The 23,472-nt window shown below is 38.9% G+C and overlaps 1 protein-coding gene across 2 annotated transcripts; it reads left to right on the top strand.

Moving 5' to 3' along the window:
• Window positions 1–173: 173 nt before the first annotated feature.
• Window positions 174–22,561, top strand: dnai1.2 (dynein, axonemal, intermediate chain 1, paralog 2). Of its 2 annotated transcripts, none has more exons than XM_028576595.1 (20): window positions 174–584; window positions 818–883; window positions 1,046–1,141; window positions 1,380–1,460; window positions 3,587–3,716; window positions 4,012–4,067; window positions 4,234–4,383; window positions 4,573–4,632; window positions 4,737–4,865; window positions 5,202–5,286; window positions 5,407–5,524; window positions 5,698–5,741; window positions 5,901–6,148; window positions 6,507–6,596; window positions 6,900–6,987; window positions 7,194–7,273; window positions 9,831–9,979; window positions 14,669–14,768; window positions 17,903–18,088; window positions 22,107–22,561. In XM_028576595.1, exons 1-20 carry the CDS (start codon window positions 546–548, stop codon window positions 22,206–22,208), a joined length of 2,097 nt encoding a protein of 698 aa, XP_028432396.1. In that variant the 5' UTR covers window positions 174–545; the 3' UTR covers window positions 22,209–22,561. The 2 variants fall into 2 exon arrangements, with proteins under 2 accessions (XP_028432396.1, XP_028432397.1); XM_028576596.1 differs by having other exon boundaries at window positions 176–584; window positions 3,587–3,713.
• The last annotated feature ends 911 nt before the right edge of the window (window positions 22,562–23,472 follow it).

Here is a 23,472-nt window from a genome sequence, read left to right as displayed (position 1 = left end):
AGCCACCCCTTTTGCCTCCTACAGCATGAACCATTTTTTACAGGATACAACCTGAGTGATTAAAGTTTAATCGATTCTGGTTTATCCCTTTAATCATTAAACGACTCTACAACCAGAGGCGGTTTCGAAAAAAAAATAGAAATATCCTCGCCTAGCTATTTTTGCTTAATAAAAATAGGAGCACTCTAAAAGAACAAAACACTGTTTCCATATGTCAATGTTTTGTGGCTTTCAAAACTTGTAACATATTCTTCAAATAAAATGTCGGTGATGTTTAGGTCTATGAGTAATTTTATATTATGTCAATGTGAGTAGCTAATACACAACTTGGAAAAACAGACATTACAGCTCGAGAGCCCGACGTGTGACGGCTGGTTGTCTTGGCAACCTATATACAGCAGCAGTCAGCTGCAGAAAAGCGAGTCTTCTGTTGCTAACGTTAATTATTTAAAGGTTTCTATTTTACTTTGTGTCGTTGTGCTCTATTCTGTCAAGGCTAAATAGGCTAATAGTTGGTCAAGTCATTAAATCGCACTCTTTTCGCAATGCCAGTGCCTAACAACGTCGCAGCATCAATGAGAAAGGTAAATGACAACTTTCTTTAGCTAGAGTTAAATAACGTAGTTAGCTAGCTAGCTAACTTAGCTAGCAAAGTGATAAGGTTTATGCTACGTCACAGTAACTGAATAGAGTAAAAGCAGTACAGTTAACGTTAGTAACTATTATGGTAGTCCTTTTTTTTTTTTTTTACTTAACGTATTTGCCGTCATGTTTTGGCAGCTAACCATTTAGCTGGTTTTCTTTTGTTTTCCCACAGGGCTCAACTGTTCAGAAGGGAACTTTACCTGTTGCGAAGTCAACCAAAGCTGCAAGTAAGAAAAAGGTGGGTGCACTTCCTAATCACAAACCTAGGACCAAATTCCAGAAATTGATGACTGAATTTTGGCTTTTGGCTGCAGTAGGAAGAAGAGAAACGTGCTATTACATCTTGATGCCATTTTTAATTTAACCAAGACATAAATCTATTTTGTATGTAAAATTACAGGATGAGGAAGAGGGAGTGGATACGGGTGATGGATTGGACGAGTGGTCTGGGAAAGCACTTATTAAGCCTCCAGAACAACTGGAGCTCACTGAGGCTGTAAGAGTTCTTCATTGCTCAAATTTAAGACAACCACATGGGCTGTGTTGAGGAAATTTGGTTTGGACTTTGTTGCTGTTGCATAATACTTTTTTCAACCATGAATAGTTCATCATCATCTTTTGGTCATTAGTTGTTTTTTTTTTTGCAAAAATACCTTTGCCAAATTAGTCAGGCATGTTTAACCTGTGATGTTATGTGCTCTGTCTTTTTCTTTATGTTTTAATGATATCATTAGGAGCTGAAAGAGGAAACCACAAGGATCCTGACTGCAAACAACCCACATGCCCCCCAAAATATTGTCCGCTACAGCTTTAAGGTAACAACGTTATTTCCAGGCTTATTACTTTACATTACTCACTATAGATGCATCACTGCAATACTGGAGCCACCTTATATTGAAGATTATTTCATGAGAAGGGCAGACATTCTTGCTTCCCTCTTAGCTAGTCACATTTTAAAAAATGGCTATTGTGATCACAGAGAGTGATACTGTTAAGAACGTAGGTGTCACCTTTGACAAAACTCTAACTTTCTACCCACATATAAAGGCTATCACTAAGACTGCCTTTTACCATCTAGGCAAAATTCCTCGAATAAGACCAATGCTATCAATGCATGATGCTGAAATACTAATTCATGCATGTATTACTGCAACGCATTGTTTTCAGCCCTCCCTGCCTCTATGACCAAAAGTCTCCAGCTCGTACAAAATGCAGCAGCCCGAGTTTTGACTAAGACAAAAACATGTAGCCACATTTCACCAGTTCTGGCTGCTCTACATTGGTTACCTGTGCAAGCCAGGGCTGATTTTAAGGTTCTTCTTTTGACTTATAAAGCCTTAAAGGGACTTGCGCCTGCCTACTTAAGTAAGCTATTTACACCGTATATACCAACATGCCACCTTTGTTCTGCTGGTCTTCTGATCGTTCCAAATATAAAAGAAAGATCAGCTGGTCACCGGGCCTTTGCCTTTTGCGCACCCTCCCTGTGGAATGGTCTTCCATCCAATGTTAGGGAGGCATGCTCAGTGGATATTTTTAAATCAAGACTTAAAGTGATGGTTCGGAGTAATTTCACCCTAGGGTCCTTTGCACCATGACCTCGAGCCAAACACCTCCCCAGAAGCTTTTTTCACCTGCGTCTAACATTGGGAGAGTTAGCGTAGAGTAGCGTTATCAGCTGAATAGCTTATTAGCGCTGGGGCTAATGGACCCACGTTTGTATCTCGTAAATGACCCCACTAATAATGCCCGAAATGATACCAAACTTCTACACTAGTACATATAGGTTATGTACTCATAAAACGATGGATTGGAAAGTTTGTAAGTACACCAGAAGTTTATAAACACTTGCCTGCTCTCTTCTGCTCTCCATTGCTGCAGCTGCTGCTGCTGCTGCCTGCATTTAGACGAGTGCTTAGGGTTGTCTACAAATTACTACACCGAAAGATACAACAAAAATATTTATTAATATTTAATGATTAAATAAGGTAATGTCTCCAAACTTATCTCAGTTATTACTTGTCTCCTGCTAGTTATACTACAGCACTTACTTTAAAAAAAACAGTTAAATTAAAAAATGTTTTTGTTGCATCTCTTTTCGGTGTTGTAATTTGTAGACGGCCCTAAGCACTCGTCTTACTGCCGGCAGCAGCAACAACAGCAGAGAGCATAAGCCAGCAGGCAAGTGTTCATAAACTTCTGGTGTACTTACAAACTTTCCAATCCATCGTTTTATGAGTACATAACCTATATGTACTACTGTAGACGTTTGGTATTATTTCGGGCATTATTAGTGGGGTCATTTACCAGATACAAACGTGGGTCCATTAGCCCCTGCGCTAAGCTATTCAGCTGATAACGCTACGCTACGCTAACTCTCCCAATGTTAGACCCAGGTGAAAAAAGCTTCTCAGGGGGTGTTTGGCTCGAGGTCATGGTGCAAAGGTCCCTAGGGTGAAATTACTCCGAACCATCACTTTAAAACATTTCTTTATTCAAAGTATTATGGACATGTTTAAAATCCATAGCTTTTGAACCATTGTTTTATTGTTTATTTTATTATGCATTATCATTCGTTGTTTTATTTCATGTCTTAACAATTTTAACCTGTGGTATTCCCATTACATCCTTTTTGTGTTGTTGATTTTATATTTTATATTTAATTCTGCCTTTTATATTGGCTAAATTGTATATTTTTAATTTTTGTTGTGAAGTGTTCTGAGACCATGGTCCATGGTGATAATTCACTATAAATAACAATAAATTGAATTGAATTGAAATTCCCAACCAATGTTCCTGTGTGTTTTTGTTTCAAAATGTGTTTGATACCATGTAAGTGATTCATTAACTGATTTTCTTCTCACCAAACCACAATCAAACAAAACTAACAGGTTGCTCTGCTCGCTCTTCCTCACATCATTGCTTATATTGTGTTTCCCAGGAACGTTCCTACAAGCCTACCAGTGTTGTGGATCAGATGGCTGTTCACTTTGTGTTGGAGGGCAGCCTCCTGCATCAAGACTCTGATGAGGCTCGTAGACTGAGGGCCAAGGAGGGTCTCCCTGAGGGTAGTTAGTAAAACATGCTGCAATAATAATTTGTTCACAGATCACAGTAACACTTTGTCATATATTCAAGGCTTATACATTTTCATCTTCCATAACTGTACACAGTGTTCCATAGTGTATATTTGTAGTGTTGTTTTCTTCTCTAGTGTAATGTATACTTGGTGCCACAAGGTGTCACTTTCAATATGTGTAAGTATTTATAAAATTGAAGACATGCTCAGAGTTTACATGTCAAAGAGGGACGTGTTCATTTTTTCTACACAGTCAGATTATGATTGAATATTTCTAATGTGTCCAGAGACTCCGACCGTCGACACTGGAACAGAACCTGATGAGGAGAAACCAGAAACCCCGGTAAAAACATGTTTTGATGAACTAAAATCAGAGCACCGGTTTGTGTTGAACAGTATATGCTCCATTTTAGACAATACATGGCCGGGTCCTTTTGATCAACATTTCCTCACATGCTCGATAATGCATGTGTGTGACTACAACACTTTCACCTGTTGGTTTTCAACAGGCAACACCCATAGAGGATGGAGGGGAGGAAGCTGGAGAAGAGGACAGACCAGACAGTGTTGCATCCAAAACTGACAGGAAGGAGCCAAAAGTTTCTAACCAGTTCAACTTTAGTGAGAGGGCATCCCAGACCCTCAATAACCCACTGAGGGTAGGAAGGAGAATCTTTTGTCTTATTTCAACAGACATTTTTTACACAATATTTGAGATATCTAACATTTAAAAAGGAAAGTTTAAATATTGGAGGGTATGAAAAACATAGTATTGATGTGTGTATAATACAATACTCATAGCCTAGTGCCTTAAGAGTTTCAGTTGAATCCTTTTTATTTTCCTGTAGGAAAGAAGCTGCCAGACTGAACCTCCTCCACGCAGTAACTTCTCTGATACCGTTAATCAGGTACTGGATTCCCAGACTTGTTTAAAACAGATATTTTCACACTGTTGAGCATCAGCGAATATATGTGCTCACATGGGTTGACTATAACTCTATTCTCTTTGCAGTGGGAGATCTATGATGCCTACGTGGAGGAGCTCCAGCAGCAAGAAAAAAATAAAGAGAAGCAGAAAGCTGTAGCATCAAAGAACGATAATGACAAAAGCAAGAAGAAGATGGTGCTGATGGAGACTCAGGTAAATTGAGCGTTCACCAACTTTCCTGCCTAAATTTAACATGCATTTCATATTTCCATCTTAGCCCAGTTATATCTGATATTAATGTTACCATGCATACATTACATACAATGCCTTACAATACATTGTTAATCGGCATCCAAACATGGTGTTGTATCTTCATAGTTAACGATATGACTTCCTAGGACTCATGATAAAGCTGTACCATCATACTAATGTTCTCATGTTGGTCTATGATAATTTAATAAGGTAGATAAAATCAGCCAAAATATAGCAGTGTTTAAAGTATGTTTTTGCAGTCTATTTATCTGAAATGTTGTCATGTTTCTGTTGCAGAATGATGACATTTCCAAAGTGGGAAAGGCATCCAAGATCTTTGAACGAATGGTCAATCAGAATACTTTTGATGACATAGCACAAGGTATGTTCTAGTAAATATGTCAAGTGACACAATAATAAACTATAATCCCATTTGATACTCAAGTTGCTATTCTCGCTTTTCTTCCTCACTTCTCCCTGCCCTCATTTTATGCCCTTTTAGATTTCAAATACTTTGAGGATGCATCTGATGAGTTCAGGGACCAGGAGGGCACCCTTCTCCCTTTGTGGAAGTTTCAATATGACAAAGCCAAAAGACTGTCTGTCACTGCCCTCTGCTGGTAGGTTTGCTCATGAACTACAGTATGTAGCTGCAACTGCCCCACTATGTAGTGTTTTAAAGATGTCCTTGATGGTATACCTCATTTATCAGTGTTTGTATTTCAATGTTTGTATATCCTTTCTACTGTTACAAGAAGGACAGATTACTGATTGATGTACTTGTCCTCAACAGGAACAAGAAATATCAGGACCTTTTTGCTGTGGGAATGGGATCATGTAAGTACACAGGATAAAAATGAGGATTTATGAGTGTGCTGTTATTTTCATTTTACCTACATTTAATCAGATATTTAATTGTTACCTTTAATGAGGCATGTTTGGTTTTTGACCTGATTTTTCCTCCCCTCCCCTCTCCTCTATCCCTCTGCTGGCCAGACGACTTCAGTAAGCAGGGGCGTGGCATGCTCGTCTACTACTCATTGAAGAACTCTGCCTTCCCAGAGTTCATCTACCCTACAGATTCTGGCGTTCTATGTCTTGACATCCATCAGCAGCATTCCTACCTGGTGGCAGTAGGCTTCTATGACGGTTGTGTGGCTGTCTACAACTTGAAAGAGGAGGGACTGGAACCTCTGTATAAGAGTACAGCAAAGACTGGCAAGCACACAGACCCCGTCTGGCAGGTGAGAGGAGGGGACAAGGTAGAGGCGTTGGGAATTCAGGGTGTGTGTCTAGTTCCAGGCACTCTACCCTTGCATTATTACTTCATTTGTGTGTATACTTGGAAGTTTTGCCATTTTAAGAGCTATCCCAAACAAGTTAGTTGGGAGTGGAAGTGGACTAATTAACTCTCTAATACCAAGCATGCAGCGATCCTGAGTTATGATACTCTAACCTAACAGAGAATTTTGTGTGCTGGAAAATAAAGGAAATGTCACATAAATGTATCTTCTTTGTCAAATAATACAGTATTTTGATCATGCAAATGAACCTTTTTCACTTCTGTTTTCAGTAGATTTATTCATTTACTTTTTTATTCAGGTGCGCTGGCAGAACGATGACATGGACAATAACCACAATTTCTATTCTGTGTCATCTGATGGCCGAGTTGTGTCCTGGACACTTGTCAAGGTTAGCCAAGAAATGTTTTATATTTACATATATTCTCTCTGTAACTTGTACTATATACTATACTATAATATATGGTAGTGTTAAAGGTAATTTTCCTTCTTTTCATATTATCTCTGTAAAATGCAAATATAACTTTCAAGATGCTAATTACAGGTGTTTTGTGTGCACTCCAGATAAGTGTGTCTGTGTTAGGATTTGTTTTGCAATTGTGTTTGTTTTTTCTATGCATGTGTTTATATCTATATTTTGCACGTCTACACAGTATATCTATTACTGCATCACAATGTGTTTGCATGCCTGCAGAATGAGCTGGTCTTTACAGACATTATCAGACTGTCACTAAATGGTGCTGTCTCTGATGGGCCAGAGGGTGCAGAGCAGCCTGGCATCGGTAAGATCTCCATTACCCTGTATGCAATCTTGTGCATGCATGCAGAATTTATGCAATTACAAAAATTTTTTAACTGTTATTACTCATGCAAAGTACTACACTTTAAATATTACCTGATATCAGACCAGATTTGAATAAGTCTGGTACATCAGGCTGTCTGTAACATTGTGTTTCTAATTTAAGTGCTTGATGCCTCTTATCCACAGCCTGTGGTACATCGTTTGACTTTCATAAACAGATCGACTATCTCTTCCTAGTTGGCACCGAGGAGGGGAAAATACACAAGGTATGTATCTAACATAGGTATGTTGGTTTTGGCTGGATGACATAATGTAGGTCACTCCTTACATTAAGCGTGTTGTTGACATCACTCATTTAGACAGTCAACAAGAACCAAAGCAAAGGTTTTGCAAAGTTAGTTGGTTAGCATGACTTTTGAAAATTCATCAGAAAAATCTGCTGTTTGTGCAGCAAAGCGTAATACCTAAAATGTGTTTTCTTTCTATATGTGTGTGTGTGTGTGTGTGTGTGTGTGTGTGTGTGTGTGTGTGTGTGTGTGTGTGTGTGTGTCATGCTTGACATTAAGCGTTCTCTTCTGGTCTCCTTAAGCAGAGGCGCTCTCTGTCCACATCAGGCAGCTGATTTGTTTTGAGTTTTTACCTTTTCCACCTTCTTAATGCTTTTCTTCCTCTTTTTACCCTATGGTAGGAAGAATGAAAGTCTCATTTTATTGATTTAATAACACAATATTGTTAAAACAGCTCACTGACTAATGCACACATCACTGAAATTGGCTGATAGTGCTTGAGGGAAGTCTATCTCACATGATCATGAAGAGAATACAATGTTCAGTAGTGAGATGGTAGAGTGGCTGCACCTTAAGGTATAAAGCAAGAGCGCACACACCATATAAAAGAGCTTTACCATTGCATTAGGTGACATTCAAAAATATAAAATAACAATATTTATTTTGTGCACCGTGGTGTATAATAGTATTCAATACAAGACACTCATAAGTGTCTATTCACACTTGTGTTTTCAGTAAAAACATTTTCGCAGTATCTTCTCATAGCAGACAAGAATTATCCTTGAATTCCTGACATGACAAAATCTGAAATGCAATGAAATCCCTGATTATCTTACTTATTGGACTTAATTGTGATAAGACACTTTTGAAGCCTTTTTAGTCTACTTCCTGTGATTGTTGTGGCTTAGATACATGCTACACCTTGGCTGCACCTTGGCTGCACTGAAATCACCTAACTTACCTAACCCTCCTTGCAGACATATGGGCGGACCAGACACCCAGTATTTGTGAAGAAATATGTTCTGTCTGTCACTTCAAGGTTCAGTTGCACAGAAACCCCTGGAGAGGACAGATAAATAATCTTTCACCTATAGCTGCAGTTCAACAGTCAAGCTGTCAGTGCTTGGAAGTGCAACAGCTGTCTCCACAAGCTGTGTAGCTGTTATTATCCTGGATTGTCCAGTTAATTTATCCCTGCAATTTAACTCTGCTGTTGTTTAAGTGCTTTTGTAAACCCTATTCTGTCAATTGCAAACAAACTGTGGAAATGTATAGGGCAATTCACTATGAACCACAGAGGATTGGATTACTCTCTTTTGGTTAAAACTGTCAAGTATATTAGACGTCTGGCCTCTCTCCAATCAGCAATGTCACAGCAAGACTCGTCCATCAGCTGTCAGTGGAAAATTGCATGTGCCCAGATACATGAAGCATGTCAAGACGTACAAAGAAGCTCATTGGAGCCATACCCTTAACGCAACAGGAAGTCCGCCATTTTGAATTGAAAGTTCGAAATTATTGAGATTTTGTCCATTTCCATGTCGTACTTTAACGAACTCCTCATAGAGATTTCATCCATTCGACTTCAAATTTGGTCTGTGCCATCTTAAGACGTAAAATTGACTCAAAGTCATAGCACCCCCCTACTGGCAACAGGAAGTAGGCCCAAATCTATACGTGCTATACTTTAACAAACTACTCTGAGAGATTTCATCCTATCAATTTTAAATTCAGTCTGTGTCATCTAAAGACCTCAACAATGAAAAGTTATTAAAAGCAAAACTTTTCATCCAACGGTGTAGGCGTGGCGTGGTGGCCATTTTGAACATTTATCGATGAACAAAGAAGTTGTTGTAACTTGAGTGTACGTTGTCATATCTGCCCGAAATTTCTCACAATTGACAAAGGTCCAGGCCTGAGGACAGCTACAGGCCAAAACTGGCAACAGGAAATCAGCTTTACATGACAAACATCATCCGATTTACATGAAACTTATAATGTGACAACGCCCATGCACTCAGGCCACGCCCCCTTTATGGCTTTTGAACCGTTTAAGGTAGAGTCTTGTGTGAGGTATCATTGAACTCAACAGAGAGTTCCTTTTTAATTGGTGACGGTTTGCCCCGCCCCATATGCTTAAGCCATGCCCCCTTTAACGTCAGCTGATGAACTGTATGACGTAGAGTCTTGTGTGAGGTATCATTGAACTAAGCAGGGAGTTCCCTTTTCATTGGTGACGATTTGCAGTGTCTGAGTTCCGCGCAAATGTACGGTCGCAAGGAGCAGCGTATGCCAGTAACCCTGACGCGCACAGAGGAGCGAGGGCCCGTCCAACGCTGTTTGCAGCTTTAATTTTAATATATTTTTCTATGAAAATGAAAATAATAATGCAAAAAATATAATTCCCTCCAATATAGTGAATCATATGCAATTGCAATATCAGTCAAAACAACTGCAATTAGATTTTTTTTCCTCATTGCAGCCTTAGTTTATATAACAACTTTGTCCAAAACAAGACTTTGCCTTTATTCCCTAGTGCTCCAAGACCTACTCAAGCCAGTTCCTGGAGACCTATGATGCCCACAGCATGGCAGTGGATGCTGTAAAGTGGAACCACTTCCACCCAAAGGTTTTCATCTCTTGCAGTTCAGACTGGACCGTCAAGATCTGGGACCATGCCATCAAGTAAGAAAAGCGAAAGAGTGAATACTTGCAGCTACTGTAGATATGACATCACTCTACACACTGTATATTGTATCACAACCATAGGAATGATTCTATGTTGTCTATATTTTATCTAGTTTTTAGAAGAAGTTTCTACAGTATTAAGTTTTGTTTTCCTTTACTATCAAATGTAATTTTCATTCTTGTGTAATTATTTAGTTATACATTATTTTTATTTCATACTGTATATCAAAAAGTACATACACCATGTCCATGACAATTAAGTTGTAGTACATTTTGAAAAAAATGTTGTGGCATTCAAATAGCCTGGTGCTAGAGCTGAAGATCTTTAAGACCGAACCCGACCGAACCCATCGGGTTTCTATCATTTTACACGGGCTGGGGCCGGGCTCTGGCTTGCGCTCCGGGTTGCGCGGCAAATGAGCGGTCAGGTGATGCATTTCAATTAGCGCGAAAATGGATGCTGAGGAGGTGAAACGGAGGCTGACCTCTGGAGGACTTATTTTATTTCTTTTTTCCAACTTCCAAGTGGCCTATAGCCTATGTTTGTCATGAATAGATTATGCTAAAAATTGTATAAATGACTCATTCTTGACAAAAGAGCTGTGTGCGTGCGCACATTTGAATAATGTTGGGCTGTAAACGGGTTCGGGCTTTTAAAAAGCTGTCAATCAAAATGTACTTGTCGGGCTCGGGCCTTGTTGGGCCGAACTTTTAAGGCCCGATTACAGCTCTACCTGGTGCTATTATTATTGAGTAATAGCACTCGCCCTCCATCACAGCAACTAGGGTTCCATCTCTGACACTGTTGGCTTAACTGGGCGTCCCCATCAAACACAGCTGGCAGTGTTGTCTGGTGGGAAGCTGTTGGGGGATCATTAGATTAGATTTGATTAGATTCAACTTTATTGAATCTAATCGAATCTAATGCAATGATTATGTGCTTGTTGCTGCACTAGTGACTCCTACTGGTTGGCTATGGTGCATTTGAAGAGGAGAGTGACAAATACTCAGTGTATAGTCTCTGTGAAACTCTTTAATGTTGGATGAAAAGAAGGAGCTTATAGCCCAATACATGTTGGACTTGAGCCAAGTCACTTGACACATGGCTGGCTGTAAGCCGACAGTGGGAGCTAAGCAGTGACAAGAACTAAAGTGCATGATGAATTGTCTGTGTCAAATTGGGAGAAAAAAAAATAAATTCATAGGAAAAAGAATTACTCAATGGGCTATTGTTAATTTAAGTTAATTTCTAATTGTCCATTTCTATGGAATTAGATTCCCGGTAACTGCAGCTTTTATTATTATTTCAGTTTAATTGACTTCAAAGTATAATTTATATTTTAGTTTCAGCATGTTATTCAAGTTAAAGTAGCTGGAAGAAGATGGAAGATAAATATGTCATGTATCTCTAATGGGAAGGAAATGCTGTGGTGACAGAATAGCAACTTTTAAACTGTATTTATATTTTTATGGTTAGCAGCATTACTAATGTTCAAATGTCTATGTATTCTGTGAAAAAGGGACAATATAATCACCATTCCTGTAATCCTTACATAATATAACAGTATATTAGTCTTTATTACCTTCTTATACTCATTATGGACCCAGCATAATTTCCCTTGCTTATTTGACTAACCCACGGTGCCTCCCACTTCTTGTCAGCACAGGCAGCTTGACTAAATAATGATAGTAATCGTTCTCCCATTATGAGAGACAGGGTTTTCAAGAATGATCGACATCCCATAGATACAAGACATATTGTTTCCAGGAGAGGGTATGACTGGATCAAACAACTTTTCACAAACTTCGCCACAATGTGCCAAAGTGTGTCAAAGCTTTATGCTGAAAACTGCTATTTCTGTTTGACGGCTGACGCCAATATATCCTGTAAAACTATCACATAGTTAGGAATGTAGCGATTACCGTTGTAACGGTAAACCACGATAAAAATGTTGACAATAACAATTACCGTTTTCATTTAAAATATCATTATTATCACGGTGGATTACCATGGTGTAGAAACCGTGTGTTTAATCCTTCCCAGCTTCATCCGAGTCTCCTGAAGTTGCTGCGCAGGCGCACTGCGTAGCCTACAACGTGCGTTTCTTGAAGTTGGAATCATGGCGGAAGGAGGAGATGACAGCGCTCAGGACATTTATCAGCCTATAAACAGTGTTGAAACTATGTCAGCTAGTGTAGGCCTATCAGTGCTTTCTAAACATATTGAACACACTTTTAAAAATACAGCGATAATACCGAAAACCTTGATCATTTTGGTCACTATAACCGTCAGGTTAAATTTTCATACCGTTACATCCCTACACATGGCATTAGCCAGTCCTGAATGAGCTGAACTAGTAATAGAAAAGTCTTGCATCACGTCTCTTTTATCACACAAAAGGTTAACTTGATAAATTCACCTCAGCCTAGAGATAAACTTGGACATAATTTATGAATCCTAATAGCTTTGACTCTTGGATTAACAGTATGCATTCTGCTGTAAACGCCCTCTTTTGAAAGACTCTGGGCCAGATTTATTAGACTTTTGCACCTAATTTTAATCATATTTTTCACCTACCAGAGTGCATGTTGTTTATCAAACAGGTACAGCAGCATGGAAGCACAGTTTGTCTGTCATCTGAGGGTCAGCCTCCTTAAGGGAGGCCAGGACAAATAATGGGAAGCGTGTTAAGTGTGGTCGATTGTTCATTCTGGTTCGTTTACTGAAGTTCCTACAATTTGTGAGGGTGTGTTTTGCACAGACTCCTGTTTTACTCCATCTCTTTTCCAAATGTGTGAATATTTGTGAGGAAATTGTATTTAAGGAAGAATGTTGTGTAAATAACCAGTATGTTGTAGAAAAGAAACCCACCCATGAGTCCCACCCATACCGGAGGGAAAAACAATTCATCAAAGTGCCTCCTTGTCAATTCCATCTGCTAGCAAACAACAGAAAAATGCCTAAAAGCTGCTCTGTGGGGGTGGGACGCACTAGGGCAAAGACAGGGTAAAGAACCCATAACTAAGTTTTTATAAGATGCAGAATTGAAAAACTGAGCTTTTAGGAAGACAAAAGTAGATACAGGCAATAAGACGTCATCAGCAGAAAAAATGGGAAACTGTGTGATCCTGAAACTCAGTATTCCTAATGTTACATGTGCACTGACATTTGTAATCACATATGTCAGTTTTAGGCTAACTATATTTCTGTAAGTTAAGCTAAAGCATTTGACAGTAACTTGTGTTATCGTCGTATATGAATAAATGATAAAGCTATGCAGTATTATGTTTGCAAGTGCCTTAGCCTGCTAACACAGAGTTAGTATTAGCCAACTTGTCATGTCTGGTAGACATAGGGTGGGAAAATAATCATTTGACACGCTTAAATCTAATGTTTTTTGCTAGCTACAGGCATTTTGTCCCTTATTGTGGCGCAATTGTTTTCCCCTGCGGTGGGCTTGGTTTTCGGAGCTATAATGAAATAGTTCCAAAACACATAAATGAATGTCATAGATGAACACAATGTGATAAAGAGGGGCTATAGAGTTGAGGCTGTGTGTGGCCATATTTGATATTCCTGAGCTGCTGAAGCACTATTTTAAATGCATTCTTGATAACCCATTTTAACATTGCTACATTTAGATTTATTTTTCTGGGCTTGCTGATGGTAGACATATTCTACCACTGAATAGGGTCTTTCAGCTCTGCTTCACTTGCAGAATGTGCCTAGAAAGCCATCTCAGGTGTAGGGCTGTCCTCGACTAAAGAAATTCTTAGTCGACTAACACTTACAGGATTTTGTCGACTAATCGATTAGTTGATTTAATTGACAGAGCTGTGCGCTTTGAGAGGTGGTTAAGAATAGAAAAGCACAGTATAAATGTAGTTAATTAACCATCTGTAAAACTGAGTTTCTCCACAATTAATCCTGCAAAATCCTTTAAATCTTGTGTTTACCATAGATGTGCTCAAAAGTTTCTTGGAAATAAGTAATTAAGCATGAATAAGCATAAAAAATGACTATTCGACTAAAGAAATCTTTGTCGACTAAATCCAAACTGACCGATTAGTCGACTAATCACTGAGCCACCGTGCTGCCAATCGACTAAGAGGTGGCAGCCCTACTCAGGTGTTGGATGTGTATTTAGTTTCTGCCTCAGTAAATTAAACACCAATTACCTACAGACTGTGAGTGCAAATTGCTTTCATGTATGCATGTAAGTCTGTCCTTCTGTCCTACCAAATTTGCAATCTATTGAAATTGAAAAGTTTTGGTTACTCTGTCTCTATTGCTTACACACACAGTCCCTCCTTAATATTTGAAGAAGACTTGCATGTGCCTGGAATCTTAGAAATATTGCATTGTTTCATCTTACTTCCAGTGGTGTTTCACAAATTAATAATGTGAGGAAACAGTGTGCAGTACCTTTCTGTTTTATCTTGACCTGCTGTCTGGACAGACTGTAACTGATTACCATGGATGGCAGTCTAAAGATGGTTTTCCACCCCTGGAAACTTGTTGGAAGAAATCACAGATGTATCACTGCCTTGACCATAAAAATAAAGTGTACCATTTTTTATATATATATATATATAAGGTATATATATGACACATAACATTTTGTGCAATATAATGAAAAGTTACAGATTTCCTGTCTGACTGAGGATGTCTGTGTGTTTTTTCAGCACTCCAATGTTCACCTTTGATCTGAAAGCAGCTGTTGGTGATGTTGCCTGGTCTCCATACTCCTCCACTGTATTTGCTGCTGTCACTACAGATGGAACAGTAAGTAACAGTCAGTCTTAATTTAAAAGGGCTTTTCTGATAAAGCCCTTTCTGATTCTGAAATGTTGCAGCCCACAGCTTGACTTTAGCGAGACGTTTAGCAGTTTATAACTTTTTTTACCTGTTGTGGCCTTTAGAACACTCAAGCCATAGTGCATGATTTATGCTTATGCTGATTTATTAAGAATCTCACAAAATTCGAAAAAAGCAGATGTGTATGTCTACATGCAATATAGACTGTATCATACATATTGTTTTTCCTTTATCTGGGATTAGAAGAAGGGACACATTACTAATGATCTGTATCAATATATTAATACATATAATAACATATGAAAATATAAGATCATTTCATGGCTCCATGTGATATAGGCTGACTGTACAACACGTCTCAGACCTATTAGGGCCTATAAGATGCTTTGTCTGAAGGCTATAATTATATCACCACCACACATCTGCTGTCTACCTAAGATAACATGAGTGTCACACTTACCTGACAGAACATGTGAAATCACAAACAGCTGCACCATCTACCACCTGCCAGCCACTTCATTATTATCCTTATAATATAGCTATAGACTCAGATGACTAAACCCATAGTGTATTCATAAGGCTAAGCATCAGATTAATGCAGAATAGCCTCAGGGAAATTAGTTTGTTCAAACATGGTTTCTTGGTTATTGATTCCAGCCAAAAGTAATTTCAGTGGATGCCGTGTTGCTTATGTCCACATATTTTCTTAGTAGGGCTGCAATCTGTCCCCATCTGTTGTCTTCGCACAATCTGCACCATGCCATACAATTCCAGTGTTGTGTGTCTGACACATTTACTGTCCAGTGTGCCAAGTGAAGACGAGTGAAAGTGACAAAAAGGAAATGAGAGCTGAGCACTTTGAGAGACACCTTATGTGATAGCGTGTGTATGTGTGTCCCGTCCTCTCCAATGCCAGAATTCAGTCACCATAGACACAATACATACTGTAGTATATCCATGATTATGCAAATTATTTCACCACCAAACATGTGTCTTGATATGGAAGAGATGAAATGTCAGATAAATAACAGGCAATGCATACAGCTGATCTTTAACCCAGACTAAAACAAGAAGTTTGTTTAATTGTAAACATCCTCTACAGAAAAAGAAATCTCATTGACTTTTCTAGAAAACATATAAAATCCACAGACTGTATAAAATAGATAAAATGTCAGTCCTGTATTGTAATTTGGATCAAAAGCCATTTTCAACAGCTATTAAAAACTCATTAAAAGCTCATCAGTTGGCATACATTTTACAAGCACAATATCCTATCTAAGCAGCAGGAAGGACAAGAATATTAAATTGGAGTCGATCAAGGTCAGTATGCCAGGTCCATTCTTTTTTCAGTGTACTAAATTCCAAACTGAATTATCATTTCAGTCTGATGTCTGGATCCACTAAATAACAATTGTACATTCAGTCCAAGGCAAGGCTGATCTTGACATTTGGTCGCTCTCACATTTTTAAGAATGGCAGAATATTGTCAGAATTCCCATATTCACTCATGCGGTCGCAGAGCATGAGGTTAATCGTCATAATCTTCCCCAGGATAGAAGTTTCTTTGCAGTACATTTTCTGTTTTCTGTGACAAGTTTCTGGTAGAGCTTGAGTGACTCAGCATGAGCTGTGCACCCCTTGACGTTTCTGTTGATGAAAACCTGGCCTGCTGCTGCCACACTGCAAAATGTCACAGACACAATGGCGTACGTGTGTGTGTGTGTGTGTGTGTGTGTGTGTGTGTGTGTGTGTGTGTGTGTGTGTGTGTGTGTGTGTGTGTGTGTGTGTGTGTGTGTGTGTGTGTGTGTGTGTGTGTGCGTGTGCGTGTGTGCGTACATGCATTTGTACATGTGTTCATTAGGATAATGACTTGCCTGGTAAGTTGGGGTGTAAGAATGACACTGTGTTGTGCAGTGCAAACAAATATCTCTCGTTCTCTCTGTCCTTGCCTCTCCATCTGAGCTGACTGTTGAGGAAATAAAGTGTCAGGATGAAATAATAAGAGGTCCAGACTTACTCTCCAGTGATTAGTCTCCAAATCCATATTTGCGCTCTGTGCTGCTCTTCCTTAACCTTCTGCACATGGACTGCCTCATATATCAGTTAGTATACGTGCATCAGCACATGCTAGGTTTTCAGATCTGATACTTAAACAACATCAACCTAAAGCAATAAAAAAAAGCCTAAATAATTGAACTATTTTGATATACTACAATCAATTAAAATACAATATCTAATACAATATAAGTTTTATAAATTATAGGCAATCATTTCAACACAGTAAAATGTATCCCTCCTCTAGGTTCTTCTGTGAATTCCAAACGTAGTCAGTGTGTACTGCAATCAGTCATGACTAACTTACTGCATTAGTGCTCATATATCAAAAGCAAAAACACTGCAGATCAAGGCTGTAGTGATGAAGGTTACAGAAAGTCATACCCTGGTAGCATATGAGAATTGGTTGCAAGTGATGACTGCAATGCTTTGTGTGGTGCTGGTACACATAGCCGGTGTGAACCCCAGCAGCCCGGGCACAGTCGTCTTTCTGGTAAAAGGAGTGGGCTGTGCTTTGCAGTGGGATCATTTGTCGCCGACAGATTGTCTAAATGCACGTATAGGCTAAAAGAAGAATATCTGAGATATGTTTCCTTCTGGATAACGATGCCTAGGATTTTGTATTGGGGCTGCCAGCACAGACAACACACACATACATACGCTCATACGAACAGAAGTGCACACTCATTGTATTACAGGGAACACCCTTCATTGCACCAGATGGTCAGGCTGCATCCCTTCAGAGGCTTCTGCTCCACCAGTCTCACAATAACAACACAAACACATGATATGAAAAGGCAGTCTGCAGCAACAGATTTATCCTTTGCTTACTTACTCTGGAGGCAAAATCTTCAGACGTACATCCTCCAGCCTAAATGTGGTCAGTAAGATGGGTCAGTTTTTATAGGGTTTCTATTTAAACCTTCAGTCAGTGTTAGTGGTAATGCCAACCTCCTGAAATGTCTGTTCAGATGGTCAGAATTGTAAAAAATAAATAATATATCATGAACGACAAATTCATTCTTTTGATCACTTATCTTTTTCAGGTTCATGTCTTTGACCTCAACATCAACAAATATGAGCCCATCTGCCACCAGCAAGTGGTGGCGAAAAAGAAGATCAAGCTGACTCACATTGAGTTTAATCCCATCTATCCTATCCTCATAGTGGGCGATGACCGAGGCTATGTCAGCAGCCTCAAACTCTCCCCTAACCTCCGCAAGAAACCCAAGGTAAGAATTATTGAGTTGCCAGAGAGGGACTTTCAATCACACAGCTAATTTACTCCATTTTAAGCCTACCTATAAGTGGTATTTTCAAATGCAGCTGCTTTACCATTTACTGTTTCTCTGCTTGCTGCTTTGTCTTTATAATGAGGTTCTACTTGCACATACGAATGGAGCTTGTCCACATTGCAAATTAGGGATTAAATCTTCTGCCACTTTCAGCAGCACTATGGTTCTGCATTTTTACTATTGCTCTTGAATGTGTTTTTTAACCTTATATACCATCTTATCTGTAAATGATCTAAATGCATGTCTGCCCTTTTGCATTATTTATAACTGCCACATCAATGAAAGGAGATAAGATGATTCATTCTTCGAAGAGTCCTGACCTCGAGATAATTTCACCAAATAACAATGGAATGAAGGCCACCTGTATTTCTTGTCCTATGCTGATTTAGGCCAGTTAACAATTAGCCACAGAGTAGCCAAGTGTTCTTTATAATTGAATAAGCCCAGTGGTTTAAAAGGCCAATCGTATAACTGTGACCGTATACAAGGGTAACCATGGTAACCGCATGGATATTTTTCACAAGTCATGCTGTTTTCTGTAGCCCTATATTCCCTGGCATTCATACTGTCCAACTGGCAATAACTGCCAAGACATAATGGGGAAAATAATCTTGAAGAAAAGAAAGTTAAGTTATTTAGTAAAACAAAATGTCGCTTTAGTCCATTCACAATGGATGGTTAGCTCCTATTTATATAATGTAAGCTTTTGTTCATATATAAATCTTATATACATTTATATATTTTAGTACTTTACGTTTACTTATATTTTCAGCTCATTTTATTTCATATTATTATCTTCTGTTGTTATTTTATAGTATATATTATTCTAGATAAACTAACATTTATTTTATTAGTATTATTAGATTTATTTATATTTATTTAAATTGTTCCAGTACTATCGTACATGCATTTTATCACTTTTAGCACACCTTTGGGTTGTCACGAAGTAATCTCATTGTGCTACACAATGACAATAAAGTGCTTGAAACTTCACAATTGATGAGTTGCTGAAGGCTCTGTTGCCACTCATGACAATGTTTAATGAGCTGTGGAGTAATCAAAGATGTCGTACTAAACACAGGAGGAAACCTAATAGCACACTGAGTCACAACACTTTAATCAGGGCCCATTTACAGTCAGCTCTGCAGCCTCTCCAGTTTCCCTTTGTGTTGATCACATGGGTGCATGTAAAGTAAAAGAAATTCTAATGACTAGAGTAATACGTATTTATTTTCATAACACGTTTTTGTGCATAATACATGGCATTGCGGGGCCTGGGTGCAACACACATAAACGGTTCTCATTCAACCACTCACATAAATACAGTTTATATGGGTACCGCATAAAGACACGTACACACACATCCAGTGGTACCTCATTAGCGACCTCAGACTGTAGCCCTAAAGGGTACAATTGGTAAATAATTGCACAGTTCAGCACCACTGACAGCGCTCAGAGCATTTTGGAACGCAGTGTGGCAAATAAGCATCAGGCACAAACACCCACAGCAAATATTATCAGTTATATGTCTTATAGCAGCCCACTAAAACTTACACAATGGGCATGGTGGCCCATTTATATACCCAAAACATTGGCACGGTGGCCTGGTAATCCAAACTGTAACAATACAAGTGTGGTGTACTTGTTGTACCTATTTGAAGGGCATTTGGAAAGGCTGACTTACTCTCTCTAAACCAGTCCACTTGACCTTTGTTGTCTTGAGGTGCTCCTCAAATAGTTTTTAATTGTTTTGAGCTTCCAAAATGACAGGGCAAATGTTAGAACTCTGACTATATCAGAAAACAGAAATCTACTAAAGGATGTACCTTGCCAAAGTGTGTTTTAAAATGTTCTAAAATGCTCTCCGTTGTGCTGAACTGACTAGTTATTTCCCAGTTGTAAGCCTGAGGGCTACAGTAATAATGAGGTAGTGTCAGGTGTGCCTGCTGTTATGCTATACACACAGAATTGTATAGGCCTGTGGTTTCGTAGCGTAATTGTAATTGTGGGTTTGTGCTGTTGAGAAAAAAAGTCTACTGTCATGGATAACGTTTGTGCAGCATTCACTTTCTTGAATGTGGTCAGACAATTCAAATTGTAATGCATATAACAATAAGTTCCTGAAAGTGCAAATAATAGTGTTCTTTAGACACACACTCCAAATGCTCATCATCTTTAGATGACCGCTAGCATCAAATGACCCCTGTCTGTGTTCAACACAACACTGTTCTGTTCGACTGTGTGGAGAATGGATGTGTTCATCTCATATGCGTTGCTTTTATGCAGACAGAACAAGTCTGGTATTTTACCGCTGCGGTAAGCAAAACAGCAAGGAATTCAGAAAATAAATCAGAACACTGGTTGACGATGTTCAGAGATGATTTGAAGTTTTATTAATTTGAGGTGCTGGTTTGTGTCCGGTCAGCCATCTCTCCACTGTGGAGGAAGCTTTATTGAGCCATTCATCATAGCAGAGATATTATGTTGCTTCAAGATTTGATGCTCATTCGTGTGGAGCTTAGCGCCGCCCATGACGATTGTGATTGGTTTAAAGAAATGCCAATAAACCAGAGCATGTTTTTCTCCCATCCTGGAATGCTGTGTGGACTAGCCAGACAGGGTCTGGAGGAGGGTCAACTTAAAAAAAGTGGTGCACTTGCTGTAACAGGTTGCTAATCTAATTAACTTTTTTTGTAGCAACAATATTTTAGACAGATACGGATGAAACGTACTTGCCCACACAATGTTACAGTATGTTAAATAAGGATAAATTAAGCTATAATATAATGTTAAGAAACATCGATTGTGTACAAACTCTTATTTTTCTCAGGATCCCAAGAGATTTATTGACCTCATTGCAGACAAAACCAACCTGTTCTCTCTAAGAGAGTTTATCATCAATCAGAATACCTAGAAAGCAAGTTGATGTTATTGTAGGAAAAGCACAGGTGATTCTAACAACACTAATGATAGCTGCATTGCATTCAGAAGTTGTAGTTCCACGGCCCAGGTATTGTGCATGCTGGCTCACAAGCATGACTTACTGGGACACTTGAATATAACGAGCCCTCATTAACCTTATTGGTTACACCTGTGCTTTTCCTGCTGTAACAAATTCACAATCTGCTGTGCAAAAAGGTTTTAGGACACAGAAAGCGCATTGATGCATCCTTCTAGCAGTCTGCTTCCTTTTTATTTTTTTAGCAGTTTGTTGGATGTCAAATATATTCAGTAGTAGCGTTTTGCAGAGTTTTCATTTATATGAATCACCTCTGTGTTCATGAAAGTAGTAAATGTCCATCATATTTGTACAGTATACCCAGTAAGTTGTACTATGTTGCCTCTTAACTGCATGTTTAATTTTCTGATTAAGGTCAAGTGAAACTATGTTTAACTTCAGGCTTCTTTAATCAAAGTCCAATTCAATTTGGAAAAATCCTGTAACAATAGTAAATGAGCCTTGATAATGATAGGCCCATTAAATAAAACAGAGTTAAAATGACCTCCTGCAGCTGAACAGGAGAAATATTGAGCCATATTATATAACTCTTCTCTACACGCAGGAGTATTTAATGTGCCAATAATAATAACACACCACAAACTGAAAGATCTCTTTGAATTTGCCCTTTGCAATGTGGCCCTTTGGGCAGTATCTCCATCTCTTCAAAGAACATTTCAAAGTATGGCGGAAAGAAATTATTATAAAATGAAGTAATATAACCATTCTGCTGCTATTGACCTTACATCTATTTCAATTTCTGTCTGATTGGGTTGTGTTTTTCTCTGTTACTGACTGCCTGCTGGGGTTGTGGTCTCCCTAAGTGCTTGGTAAGCATAATATCATTTCAGATTTTTCTGTGTGTGTGCGTGTGTGTGTGTGTGTGTGTGTGTGTGTGTGTGTGTGTGTGTGTGTGTGTGTGTGTGTGTGTGTGTGTGTGTGTGTGTGTGTGTGTAGTGCAAGAAAGGTCAGGAGCAGCCTAAGGGTTCAGAAGTGGAAATAGCCAAGATGGAGAAGCTCCTAAGTCTGCTAAGGGAACCAGAACAAAGCACAGTTTAACGCAACAACCGCATCTCCCCAACACGGCAACATGGTACAATCTTTTATTCTCTTTAATGAAAGAAAAAAAAACGTCTTCTACTCAGTGTTTGCAACAATAACAAGAAAGCTATTTGTATATGTTTATTAAAAATGTTTTTGTCTGATCTCTCTTAAATGTACAATATGTAATTTTCTCTCTCCCAATCGAAACGGATGTGAACACAGACCTTTGATGTTTTCAAAGTTGCGTGGGATCATGGGAGTTGTTGTTAACCACCATTGCCGATTAAAATGTATCTGTTCACGGACGAGTTAATGTATTTAAGTTTTACTCACATTATGTTCATTAAACGTTTATTCATGTCATGTCATCCTAATGAAATAGCCAAAGTTTTTCCCACATAATTACTTAGATTCTATTTGTGGTGGTAGCTGACCGGCTAGCCAGCAGCTAAAACCACAATATCACAGTATATTTTACATGTCTCTGTCCCCTCTTGGTTTTTTTTTTAACACCGGGGGAAAAGAAGTTTGTTGTTCTCCCCACCGCTGGGAGACTTTCCTCACCGCATCTCGATGGCCGCTATGGCCGCTTGATTTCTGCCAGACTCGGGCGCACAGGGTTTAATGGTCTGTTCCCCAACGGATCATTAGACTTTCTGTTATTGCCGTTAGCGTCGTTAGCACTGGGGTTTGTGCTGGCTGGGTTCGGGTTGCTGTAGTTGCTGGCTGGGGACTAGCTGTGTCCCCGGGGCTTTTGTCCGCTCTCATCCCGACTGAAGTCTCTTAGCGCTGGGGAGTGAGGCAGACGGACTGGTGTGCGCTAGCTGGCTAACTCAGCATTGGATTAATCAACTACTTATAAAGCCAACATTACATGGGAAATTTAATTATGGGCTAGCCCAGCACTGTTAACCATGGTCAAAACATTCATACAACTGGTCAAAACACATAACTTGACATGAAGATCATTAATAAATCAGAAATCATGATGATTCAAATACCTTAATTGATGCATTAATAAACGTATTGTTCCTGCACTAGGTCATGCATGAGATACTATTAATCCTTGTACATTACTGATAGTTCATGAAGTACCACATGAGTGAATTCATGCTTTTTCATGCATGAAGTCATGCATGAATTCATGATAATTCATGTACCATTATTATAAAATGTTACCCTTTAATCTGTTGACAAAATATTCATATTCAATTAATGATGCATTTATTCATACTTCAGTACTTAATACAGTCATGTTAAACAGGCAACATTAAAATTC

The sequence above is a fragment of the Perca flavescens genome, chromosome 4, assembly GCF_004354835.1.
Source record: "Perca flavescens isolate YP-PL-M2 chromosome 4, PFLA_1.0, whole genome shotgun sequence".
NCBI classification, from domain to species: domain Eukaryota; kingdom Metazoa; phylum Chordata; class Actinopteri; order Perciformes; family Percidae; genus Perca; species Perca flavescens.
This window is presented reverse-complemented; position numbering and strand designations above follow the sequence as displayed.